General features: G+C 39.9%; 1 protein-coding gene and 1 long non-coding RNA gene across 5 annotated transcripts in view; one reads left to right on the forward strand and one right to left on the reverse strand.

Moving 5' to 3' along the window:
- Positions 1-13,407, forward strand: part of LOC121897632 (neuronal acetylcholine receptor subunit alpha-7) — a 55,245-nt gene that overhangs the window by 29,412 nt on the left and 12,426 nt on the right. For both annotated transcript variants that reach the window (XM_042412268.1, XM_042412269.1), the window contains 2 exons: positions 1,686-1,765; positions 7,289-7,456. In XM_042412268.1, the coding sequence (XP_042268202.1) occupies positions 1,686-1,765; positions 7,289-7,456 (248 nt within the window). The remainder of the gene's footprint in view (positions 1-1,685; positions 1,766-7,288; positions 7,457-13,407) is intronic.
- Positions 11,172-12,992, reverse strand: LOC121897633. Of its 3 annotated transcripts, XR_006096261.1 has the most exons (4): positions 12,791-12,992; positions 12,215-12,415; positions 12,021-12,122; positions 11,172-11,592 (listed from the first exon to the last, which is right to left on the reverse strand). It is a non-coding gene; the product is annotated as an uncharacterized LOC121897633 (long non-coding RNA). The 3 variants fall into 3 exon arrangements; XR_006096262.1 differs by lacking the exon at positions 12,791-12,992 and having other exon boundaries at positions 12,252-12,608; XR_006096260.1 differs by lacking the exon at positions 12,791-12,992 and having other exon boundaries at positions 12,215-12,608.

Here is a 13,407-nt window from a genome sequence, read left to right on the forward strand (position 1 = left end):
AAAATCCACCAAAATCAATTTAAAAAAGGACAAAAGACTAAAGTAAACTGTGAAAAGGTCAATTATTATTAGTAATGAAACGTTATTTCCCCCCAAAAGACCTGAATAAAAGTCACAAGATGCAGATGTCAAAGCCACATTTTGATGGAGATAAATTCCTAATATATCGCAGCAGGTGGATGAATTATTGAACATTTGTGCAACATAATTTAATCCAACACAACAACACAAACTCTGGCTTGTGAGGGACAAAGAACTTTACAGATCGAAGTCGAGTTCCACATATAAATCCTCAGAAGGTCAAAGTCATTTAGAATCAAAGGTTATGAAATAAAAGAGTCTCAAAATCACCACGTTTGAAAATGCCAAAGCTGCACTTAACATCCCTTTTTCTTTGAAAAGCTGCAATTCTAAAGATGAAAAGGTTTCTGTTTGACTGATGACGTGATTCCCTGAATGTCTGCTGAATGACATGGACAAAAAAACACGAACACCTGCACAATACAGCACAAAGTGAAAGTGTTCAAAAACGACTTCGGAGTTGAATCACAGCTCTCGGACACATCGTGGATGATTCAGATGAAGATGTAAGAGGAAAGAGGTGTTTTTAAATCACTGTGTCTACTGTCTCGTGTTAGACAGGTAACATGTTCGGATAAGAAAGACACAAAGGATTAAAAAAGAAGGCAGTACTTCATTTAAGAAGCTAAAGACCATTTTAAATTACAATAAATTCCAAAATGACCACCAGCACACTTATTAGAGGCCTGAATGAAGAGACTGAGACCAGAATGACTCATGAAAACGATTGACTCAGTATTTCTAGAGAGAAGTTGAAGCTTTTTGAATGAGAGTCAGTTGGAGCATCTAGCGGCCGTCGTACTAATCAGCATTTTTCTCAAAGGCTTTATGTCGCCTCAAACCTAATTTTAAATGTCAGTATAGCTGAATACACAGCAGAGCTGTTGTCATTAACCTGGATTAATGTCGATTTTGTCAGATGACGTCAGTGCAGCAGCTTGAGAATGACTGCTAGTTAAGTAAAGTTTATGGTAGTGATTTAAATAACTATTTCATGCATGTTCTGTTGTCTGACAACAGAAACAGAAAAATATGTAAATGAGAACAACTATATTGTGAGTTCGGCTGCATTAGAGCTCAACGGAGTAACCAGCTCTGTCTGTAGCTGTCCGTCAAAATAACAACTTTCTGTCGTCTCAAACTTTCTCTGATCATTAATCTTACATGTTTATATAGCTGATGATACGGTTTTTGTCATGAATCTGCATTTATGTTGATTTTGTCAGATGGTGTTGGGATCATAAATGAGTGATTTGGTCAGCCGGCTGTCTGCTCTACTGTTGTTCAGATGTTTCTCACTATTGGTAAGAGAGGATACGTTTGGAAAATTGAGGACAATAAGAGAAGTATGAACATTTGTAAAGTGAAGACATTCTTGTAAGACTTGTTTAAGACTTGGTTTGAGGTTAGAATTAGGTTCAGGTGAAGGTTACGGCAGGGGGCTCGGAAATAAATTTTGTCAGTGAGGGTCCTCACAAGTACAGAAGTACAGTGGTGTGTGTGTGTTCAGCTGTAGCTTTGATGAAATGAAATGATTTAGTCAACTCTCTGACCTTATGTGCCTCTAACGGACACTGACTGTTAATCTTTCTCTCTCTTCACAGTGCCGATGAAAGGTTTGATGCTTCCTTTCACACAAACATCCTGGTCAACTCCACCGGCTACTGCCAGTACCTGCCACCAGGTAACACACACTCACAGGCCCCTCCCACTGCTAAACAAGCCCCTCCTACTTCCTGCTACTAAATAGCCCTTCCCTTTCTCTCTTTAAGACCCTCAAAAGTTTCAAACAAACCCCCAAAATGTCTTATATTCCTGTCAAAATCTATCTGATTTTACTGTCTGGAAAGAAGTGGTTAACATTTACAGCTGATAAAACCAGAGAATTTTAAAATTAGGTTAATCTATAGAATTATAATTAAAATGACTGAAACGCCCTCTCAGTGGAAGTTATAGACAGACGGACATTAATTTATTGTTGTCAGAATAAAGAGTGCACGCTTCCCCGGTGGGATTTTTGGTGATCGACTCCATTAAACCCTGAGAGACATGTAGTTTTATGGAGGTCTCAGGGAGGAGGCGCGGGGAGTCAATATGAGGTCACAGGGTCAACAGGAGGAGGTCAAGAGGAGTTATGGTCCTGATTGACGACCTGAGACTCATCATGACTTTCAACCAGGCCGCTGAGGGAAATGAGACTGTTTTACATTAAGAGTTCAGGGCTGTTGTTGGTGTTATTATTGTGTTTCGGGGTTTTTTAAAACTTTTTTTTTTTTTTTTACATTTTATTTGGATTTTGGGTGAGTCAGTAAATTTTAGGAAACTGACAATTATTTTGGTAAGTGAGCACTCTTGTGAGGTGCAGAGATTTTTTGCAAAGTATGGACATTTTGGAAAAATCGAGGCCAACTTTTGGAGAGTAAATATTTAGAAGATAGAGGATATTTTGGGATTTGCAAGAAAACATCATAAATCTGAAAGACTGAACAGTAATTTAGAACCAAACCGTATTTTAGGAGCAGGAGGGAAACTCATCAGTTGAGCAGAAATCAATAACCAATAAAAGTCGTAACAGCTCTATTACTACTGAAAGCTGACATTGATTAGTGTGTTGTTGGTGGTGTTGTTGAGTTTGACCCCTGCAGCAGCCAAAAGTCCTGCAGAAGTGTCCCAGAGCCAAAGACTGAGCCTGAACTGATGAAAAGATGAAACTTTATTGATTACTCTGCTGCGACACTGGTTCACTGAAGCAGGAACTCTTAGATTTAAGATAGAACGAAAGCAGGAAAGCACATAGAGGGAAAAATTAAAAAATTAAACCAGTAAAACATCTCTGCTTTGGAGTTTGAACAGTTTTGTTGTTGTTGAGTTAAAGGATGAAACAATACAGAGTTTAAATATAGAAAGAAAAGAGCTTCATGCCAGAATCAGACTACATGATATTAGCTCAATAATTCCTGAATCTGACTTGTCTTGATTTTATGTTTCACAAGAAAAGCCACCCAACAAGTCCTCCAAATTAAACGACCAAATACAGTTTGACCTTGTGACTCCAGAACGAAACATAAGAGTGTTTTCTAATCTGGCGCCTCTATCGGCAGTAATCAGCAGGATGACATCATCTGTTTACTTTCCAAAAATGTTACACGTCACTGTTTGAAAATAATGATGTTTTATGATGTTTAAGGTCTGGTTAGGTTTAGGGAAAGATCATGGTTTGGGTTTAAAGGATCACTTTGTGGTGTGGGTCGGTAGAATTTAGTGGCATCTAGCAGACTTGGCAGAAATTTAACATAATATTCATGAGTATGTTTTAATTAGTGTATAATCACCTGAAAATGAGAATCATTGTGTTTTTGTTACCTTAGAATGAGCCCTTTATATCTACATAGGGAGCAGGTCCTCGTCCATGGAGGCCGCCATGTTTCTACAGTAGCCCAGAACGGACAAACCAAACACTGGCTCTAGAGAGGGGCTTTCGTGTTTTTTGCAAGTTTCGTGGCCACCGTAGGTTCTCCTACACGCTTGGCAGGGGAGGGTGGGGTATTCAGTTGGTTGTAATCTGCAACCTCACCACTAGATGCCACTAAATCCTACACACTGGTCCTTTAAAGGTGGATTAATTATTTAAGATTTTAGACATTTACTAATGGTTAAATGAATATCTGATATGAAGTGGTATCACTGACTCTCAGCCATACTTTGCTGCCTGCAGCCCTTCTGTTGTTATTCCGGTGCCTGGTGTCGTCAAAGTACAGTCTGTAACTCTGCCCCGCCGCCATCTAGTGGAGATTATAAAGTGGCGTGATGGATGACCCTGCAGCCACTAACCAGCCAGACTGAATCCCAAATAGTACTGGTTAAAAAAGATGGTGTTCATTTGCACAAAGAGAGCGGGACAGAGAAAGAGCTGAAACAAAGATAAACAGTTGTTTGCGATATGCCTTAATAAAACCACTTTGCTAAATTAGCTTAGCTGCTAGCATAACTGTTATCTCCTCATGGTAATAGATATGTGAAAAAAAAGTAAATACGACCTCCAAACACAACATTATAAATACTAAAACTTTGTTTGTTGTATCCAGGCATCTGTAGTTTAAAGAGTGTAGGCTTAGGAAACAGGACGGGAGGGATGAAGAGTGGCTGATGCTGAATTTATTTTGGAGTCTCACTTATGCTCCAGGTGACCTTCATCGTCATGGCTACAATAATAAACATGGTGTTAAGGGTATCATAAAATATCAATCATAAAAACTGTCCTGACTCGGGGTTAAAAACAGCGTTCTCCTGTAGCAAAGTCTTCTGTTGGGTTCATATGAATGTCGACATATACATTACATACATCATCTGAACTGCACCACTGCTCCATAATTACTACAGCTGCTAGATGGCATCTGTCACTCAAACGTAACTATAGGTCATTTTTGGGTGACTGACATCACGACCTATCTCGTTTCACCAGCTGAACGCCTTTAATGTGAAGCAGCAGCAGCAGGAAACATTCAGCTCTGATACGGATGCAGGAGAGTGAACAAGTGAACAGAGAGGCTGATATCAAAGAGATGAAATGACAAACAGTAACTCGTGTGTAGGTGGACGATCTGAACCCAGTGCAGGGACGGCAGACTATAATACAGTGTAGAGAAATATTTACAGAAACTTAAAATCTTCATAAAAAGCATCATGATCACCTGATCTGACGTGGCGACTGTCTCAAAATGTTACTGATGAAGACATTAGAGATCAAATCAGATACACAGTCAACTCCTCCTCTCCTCTTTTTACACAATCACACAGTCTAATCAGCTCAATTTTATTTGTAAAGCAGTTGTCCAGCCACACACACGACAAATTGATAAGAAGTCGTATTCATAACTATCTCACAGCTAACTGACTGCAAAAACAGGGTTTTCATCTCACATTAGGGGACTTTAATTGTGAAACTCGTTCTCAAATCAACCGTCCATGTGGGTGATTATAAAACAGGCTTTTGAAAACTCCAGGAGCCAAAAACGGCAGCGCTTGCAATTATTTTTTTAATGCCGTTATCTTGAGATCACGAGTTAATTTATCTCGAGAAAACAAAGGCTGATTTCCTAAGATAACAAGATAATTTATCATAAGATTCATCAAGGCTGGAGCTCATTCTTTTGTTCGTTTGTTCATCCCTGTCTTCTTCTCTTCATTTCTCCCTCACGTGGACTGTTTAGATCAAGCACAAGAAGCCGTCAGGTGGCTTGTAAGGACGTATGTTGGTTTGGCCGTGACACTGATGTCATTTATAAAGGTGCTGGTAATAAAAGTGGGTGCTCATTGATCTGACATTTTCAGCTTAAATCAGTTGCTACAGTTGTCAAAATGCCATCGATGCATGCTGGCATGACTCTCCAGAGACCCGTACTACGAAGCCAGATTCGAGGTTACCAGGGTTCATCACCATGGCAACATATACTGAACAGCTAACCTGCTCCGGAATCTGTCAACACCCCGACCACTGACCAATCAGATCATTCCTACAGGATCCCGACATGGACAAAAGTCCTAAGTTTATATATATTTGTATAGATCAGTAGAAACATTTTATTGTTCCAGACTTTCTGTTTCCACTCTGGTTTTAAAACAGAGCTTCTAACAAACGGAGAGATTGTTTACGACACTAATCGCATAATAATGATGATTTTAGCTGCATTTTAATTGTGCAAATCTCAGAATAACATGAGACAACTGTGTGATAATAACTGGAAATAAAAATGAAAACTTGTCTTTTATTAGACAAATAATCCACACGCTGTTAATTAGCTCCCATGATTATAAATACAACATTTGGGTCAGATCGACCTCATCAGTTATTAACTAGTTTCCCACTCTTTGCTTCAGTAGCAGAAACAATCTGAACACTTTCTTCATCATCCAACTACACAGGAAAACATACTCACTCCATACTGAAGTCATATATTATAATTCAACATGTATTTTAAGCCTTAGTCAACTTTTATTATGTGTATCTTCTTATTCTGTTGTATGATTACAGGCTTGTGTACATTTCATTGGTTGAATATGACTTTTTCTGTTCCTAAAACAGAAGTTTGAAGTACTTCATTCACGGTTCTGATGATGTCGCTCATAATTAACAGCCCGTCTCTTTCACATAAATGTGCTCATAGCTGGAAAACCCAGAGTTGACTGAGCTGGTTGATTTGCATCACCGATTATCTGGACGTTCAATGTTCTTTCACATTTTATTGATCTTTTATAAGCCTATGTGGAATATACTATACAGATACTTTCATTATTCTTGTACATATTACTGCCAGGATACATTATGTACATTTGCAGTCAGTCACTTCCTGCTTCTCATAGAACTTTAATCTACATTTTTCTTCCCACTTCATACTAAAAATCTCAGTCACCTTCATCCCTGATATTTCATTTTTATCCAAAGTTAATTTCTTCTTTGTTGTATCCTGATACTCTCTGCTACAGAAGTGTCCTGATTTCTCCCTCAGGGATCATTAAACTTTCATCTTTTTTTTTTCGGGAGGGAGCAGTTGCTCGCGTGTCTGGGAACAGATTGGATTTCCCAGCAGATTCACACAGAGTTAATAGAAACGTAAAAACTCAGTCCTCCGGAGCAGAATGATGGTTTCTCACGAGGAGACCAGACACATTTTCTTGTTGACCTGTGAAAAGAAAAAAACATATGTTATGAACTTTTCAGAGTAGAGTTTGTCTCGTGGTATCTGTAAAATCTGCAGCTCGTCCTTTGTCTGCACAAATCCATTCACTTACTTTTCTTCTTTCTGCATTCTTTGTTCGGAGTCGTTTCTGCCAACCGAATCATCTTTTTCTCTGTCGTCTGTAATTTATTTTCTTTCAACTTTTGGCGTTTTATCTTTTTCATTCATTCCTAATGGCTGTTTTTCTTTATTTTGTCCACATTGTGTGAAGCTCTTTACTTTTTCTGATTATCATTTTTTGTAAGTTTTGATTTGATATTGATCAGAGACTGAGAGAAAACACCAAAAGTATTTTCATTTTATTTACCTTGTTTTGATCTTTTTATGCATGTTTCCCCCCCCTCAGAACTTTAATCTTCATCTTTTCATCTCTTAATCTCCTCCTTACAGCTTGCATTCATTTGTTTTTTCATTTCTAATCACAAAACTGTCTTTTACATCATATGTCTGAATCTTTATTTTATATTCAGGGATATTTAAGAGCACCTGTTACATCGACGTCCGCTGGTTTCCGTTCGACGTGCAGCGCTGCGACCTGAAGTTCGGCTCGTGGACGTACGGCGGCTGGTCTCTGGACCTGCAGATGATTGAGGCTGATATCACCGGATACATCGCCAACGGAGAGTGGGACCTCGTGGGTAAGAGGACATCGGCATTCTCTTAAAGGGGACATATTGTGCTTTTTTGTGATTTTCTGTTATTTTTATACTGTTATGATGTCGGATGTTAAATATGGTCAAAGGAAAAGGGCGTCAACCTGCTCTGAACACTTCGTTGGTAAAGTTACCTTCTAACTTTGCAAACTCGTGATGACATCAGATTGTTCACACATGCTGACAAACGGCCGTCTGTTCTGTAGTCTTTGTTGCTTCATGGGTTGTTCATGTCGTCCACTCTCATATTCTGGATCTGATTCAGGTCCAACATGTACGGATGTATCTGAGAAGTTCCCATTTCAAGTAAAGAAACTACTACTGTCTGTTTACGTAGCCTCCGGAGCCGGAGAAAGCTTCCTGAAACTGACCAATCAGAACAGAGTGGGCTCATCAGGAGGCGGGGCCTTAAAGACACAGGAGCTAAAACGGCCTGTTTCAGACAGAGGCTGAACTGAGGGGCTGCATAAAGGACCAGTAGAAGATAAATGAGGAGTTTTTTAACTATAAATCACACAAATATATTCCAGTAGAGCCCCAGAATATAAATATAGACCTGGAAATATGCATGATACGTCCCCTTTAAAGACGAAACATGAGGCTGAAAACCTTGTTTTTTATTTAAAAGTTTTGGGGGGGGGGTCACCCCGGTGTGTTGCAGCATCTTTTTTAAAAAAGGACATAAGTTTTGTTTCTTTTAATCTTTTAGAACCACTGGGCCTCATGCAAGAACATTTTCATATTCTTCTCCTAAAACTCTTTGATCGTCAGATCCAACAAACACTCTTAACTGCCTGAACTTTTCCTAAATCTCTAGTTTTTGAGCCTGATGAAGTTCACCTGTTCACGAGGAGGAGAGACTTCATCATTAGCATAATAAACGCCCCTAAAATGTAAGAATAAAATATAAGGCGACGGAACCGCTCTGTTTGTGGGCGCGTTTCATTCACAAGAATGCTTAAATATATTTTATTTGTTTATTTCTGCAACGTATTTAAACTCCAAATTCATTCAGATTCAGACATTATGGTTCTAAATCAAACAAGTGTCTCTCCTCTGTTCATGACTCGTACGACAGCTCTGAACTCATATGTTTTGGTTGTACCTCAGAGAAAATTCAAAGGAAATTGATGAGTGCCACAAATCAATCATACATGCCTCTTAAGAAGAAACCTGTTTGTATGAGCATTTCTGTAAAATAAATGTTGTTGATTCCACTTTTATTCGTTTCACACTTGATCATGTTCCAAGGTTATAAAATCCCTGAATTAACTTCCTGTATATTACATTTAACACTAATATCCTTGGTTAAAAACAGGAGCTGGAAGTGGATTAACTATAAAGTATAACGTACTGTACGTTACACGGCCAAATGTATGTGGACGTTTCAGTATTTCAAACTAATCTAAATTCTTACTAAAATACTTCAGTTTTAAAAATCTCCCACAACCTGCCTGATTATCGAGTGATCTCATGGTTTGACACCACATACACACACACACACACACACACACACACACACACACACACACGTCCATAATGACTTCATTAATTTAATGAGGGCTTATTTGAGACTGTTTCTGTAATCAGGGCTGGACAGATAAGCCTGGCTTCACCGGGGACATGAACAAGAATGAAAAATGAAGGAAGAGGAGGAAATCCACTTGGTCTAATTAATCGATAACCAGCAGGACATTTAATCTAATCTACTGGGCACCAAGAAGAGAAGTGAAAACTCCCAAGAAAATCTTTTACCTTTTTTACAACAAAATTAGCGTAAATATGTGGGGTTTTTTAAAGGCTGGTAAACTCGCTAAAAAAGGTGATTTAAATCTTTTCCCTTTACCAGTAGACGAGTTTGATTTTAGCTGTGTCTCAAATCACATACTTGTACTTGTACTTACTGGCGTAGTGCGTGAATTTCGACAGAGTAGTGTCGTCTCAAATCAAACACAGCCGTTGTGCACTTACCGGAAATGACGATCGCAAATTAGCATTAGCTAGCGTTAGCATTCATGTTATCGTTCGCGCTACTAAATCATTACAGACTGCTAAATTAACCCAAAAAACATACTGATGGCTTATATCCGACAACAGTATAGTGGTGCTTAGTGCTAAAAACACATGTATAACTTACATTTGTATAATGTGGCGATGTTCACCGTAGTTACAACGTCCTCAGCCGTATTTTCCAGTTTGAAAATTGGTCCCTCCCCTTCCGCTACGTAGCCAAGATGGCGACCGTTGAGGGCGAGAAGTGTCCATAGTTCCACACTCAACTTTTTGACTGTTTTGAGTGCACCATCCGGGTATTCACAGTGCACTGCATTTTTCCATACTTCTCAGTGTGAACGCACTTATGCGCTCAAAATGTTAAGTGTAAGTACAGAAGTACGTGATTTGAGACACAGCACTTCTGTTTTTTTGTCTGGTATGTCACGTTCGACGTCACAAACACGCCGGAAAACAGAGTCAGTAAATAGAAGAAAGCAGCACAGAGGTTTTTACTTCAGTCTCTCTATCAAACTCTGCAAGTAACTTGTCTCCTTATTTCCTCTTCCCCTCAAATCAGGAGAAGCTCTGTCGCCTTGTGTTGCATACAAAGAATAAAATGGCCGTTGCACGTTGTTCCCATAGACTGTCAAAAAACACTACATAATGTTCCTGGCTGTTTATGCGCCAACGTCTGGAACTTCAACGCATCGTCCACCTGAGTGTTTCCATCACTTCCGATCGGAGCTGGATCTGATAAATATTCCTGACTACTGCGGAGTCGTTTGACCCGGGAATGAACGCTGATTGTACGCTTTCCCACTGAAGACAGAAGCCAGATGTTGGTGGGTGTTGGTGGGTTTTTTGTCCCGTGTGAAAGGCGCTACAGAGAGGAAAGAAGGGAAGAAATGTTGAGAAACTTATTTCACGGTTAGATGCCTGACTGATCATGCAGCAGGTTCCTGGCAAAATAAACAAATTGTTTTAATTAGTTTCTGAAAAGTTTACATTTAGGAGTTTTTCTCCCCGACAGCGACTATATTTAAACGTTCCAGCTGTTGGCCTGTGGACTCGGCCGTTAAAACCTCGGAGCGGCGTGCAGCTGAGAAGCTGCTGAACCTGTTTGGCTGCTGCGGAGTGGAGGGTTTCATATCAGCGCTCCAATCCAGCATTAATCTGCTGGTAATTAAATCCTCCTCCTGCTGCTGCAGAGCGCGGCGGGCCTGCAGGGCGAGCAGACTGCCGCTGCCGCCGCCGCTGCTGCTGCTGCTGCTGCGTGCAGCTCAGTGAACCTGAAGGCTGATTGGAGCACTGCTGCCGCCGCTGCCTGCCAGCCATGTTTATACTACCGGACTGCTCACAAATGCCAAATCACGCAACATAGCGTGACCAATGAATGACATTTATATCATCAAACTTCAGGTCTCATTCCTTTTACTGCGCTGATTTTATTATGGAACAAACACTGGGAGGCCTGCGGCCCTCCGGTTTCTCCTGAGCAGATGCCACACAGTTTAATGTTTAAATAGAGCTTTAATAAAGTGATACGCACACATCTGCTGCATGTGCACTGTTTGTGCAGAAGACTCATCAGAAGCTCTGGAGATCTATAAGTCATTGTTTTTGTCTTGTGCATCTTTAATCAAGTTGAATCAATATCAAAATAAAACTTATCAGTATTATGTTAACTAGTGATGACAGAAGAAGGTCACACTCAATGACATGAAGTCATTTTATTTACAACAGATAAAAAAGACAAATTGTTTTCAGCCATCCAGCTCTCATCAGCCTGCAGGACAGAATCATCTTCAGGCTTCTTTTACACTGTCTGAGATAAAAGTCAAGACGATCGTGAGAGAAACAGGGTGAAATCTTCGGTCGTCAATCCAAAAACGTTGCTTCTAGATCTCAGAAACAAACCAAAAGTTTTCTGTGACTTTGCAGCATTTTCAAACATCAGAGTGATGCAGATGTGAGCTGATGACGAGTCTCTGCTGTCACGTACCGATGATTCACCGTCATCCTTCGAAGGACGCGGTTGTTAAATGAGACAGTTTGCGTCACCAGCTGTTCCCACCTTTACCCTCGCATCACGAAGCGCTGCTCCCGTCGCCTAGCAACCTTGACCACTGTAGATGAAATAAACAATGTATTTAAAGATTATTTTATTTTAATTAATTCATTCAATAAGAGAAGAGCCTGTCTGCTCTCCTCTGACTGAACTGTGACAAAATAATCTGAAGTCTTAATGTAGCTATAATTAAAATCCAAACTGTTATGTAGCTTAATAAAAATAAAAGGGAATTTAATACAGACTGATTTATATTTATGTAAATGTGATGTATCTGTACGTATGGAGCTCCAGAGGCAGCGCTGTTGTTCTGTCCAGTAAAAACATGAAGCTTCACTTTACATTCAGACAAACTAATGTGGCTACAAGTGTTAAAATTCATCTGTGAGACCAACATTTATCTTCCAAAATGTATTATATCATAGATCAAAATGCTGCGGAGACATCAGAGCCAGCCGTAAAGTTAGTAATAGTATAGTTTCTCACCCGGGACGACGACATGTTGACCAGCTGATCGTCTCAGGAGTCGCTAGGCTGCTATCAGCTGAGATGACCGGCTGGTCTCACCTGGTCAGCGGCTCCTCACATCTGCAAAAACAGGTGTTATTTGGATAAACTGACCACATATTGTGAATCTAAATTATTACTTTCTTGCCTGAAAATATATTAAAACTTCTAACAGTGAAGAAACAGCTTAGCCTGGCTGAAAATCTCCACCGTTGCTGCTGCCACTTGTTACGAAATGCATTCTGGGATACGTTGGGCTGTGAAGGATCCATCTGTCGGATCCTCCAGATTCAGGAAAAGAAGGCCGCCTTTGAAGAAGCCTTGGAAGAGGAACGGCCTCGGTCTTCAAATACAGCCTTTGAAGGATGCCACTCCTGAATTGAGACAGCTGTAGTGAATCAAGTCGAGTTGCATTGTGGGTAACGTAGGTGCCAGGTATTGACACAGAAGAAGAATGTGTGTGTCTCTTGTTCTGCTGCATCGATTTTTTTCTTACTGTCCATCATGAGTCTGACAATGTTAAAGTAGCACAACGATCAATCAGCGGAGGACTCGTTTAACAGCAGGTGTGTTTCCATCCACCTGTTTTTATTCACATTTTCAATTTGCGCATGAAAAAAATTATGGAAACTTTTAAAAATCCTGACAAATAGTTGAAAAATGTTGGAGGTGGAAAATGCACACATGCAAAATGAAACGGAGACAGATTTAGTGAGTAAATCATGACATAGATGAAACATATGACTTACTGTTAACGTCCACTTAACGTTTCTGCTCCGCTGAAGAGAACCAGAAGACAAGTAGCGGCAAATAAAAACATCATATCCGTGTGGAGCGATGAGGAGACTTTAACGTTCCTCCAATTAATACATGAAACAAACAGAAATGTCATATTTACGTTGTTTTGAGGTTTGACTGGTGCTCTTTTTTATTACGTCATCTTGTTGTTCCCTCTTCTTCTGCAGTAGTTTAATGACCCGGACTGCAAAATAATTTGGGTGAACACTATTTTTTACATTGTTTTTTGCTGATATTCTTGAAATTTGGTTAAAATTTCCATTAAATTTGGATGAAATCTGGCTGCACACATGAGATTGATGCCAGTTTTTTCATCTCACTCTTGGAAAGAAAGCAAAGAAAGTTTATTTCCCAAGATGTTTCTAATCCTTTAAACAACAACAACATCTCTGCAGGACATAATTGGCTTTGTGGATCTCCATGTGACTGTGCTTCAGCATCTGCTGGTCCCCAGCAGCCTGCAGATCAAAGGTCCAGTACAGAGGACGGACCCGCCGCTGCTGCACCACAGAGCTGCTGCTGGAGACTAATGATGAAGGCAGGATGGTCTTCGGTCTCAGGGGAGCTG

Source organism: Thunnus maccoyii, chromosome 5 (assembly GCF_910596095.1).
Source record: "Thunnus maccoyii chromosome 5, fThuMac1.1, whole genome shotgun sequence".
Lineage (NCBI taxonomy): Eukaryota > Metazoa > Chordata > Actinopteri > Scombriformes > Scombridae > Thunnus > Thunnus maccoyii.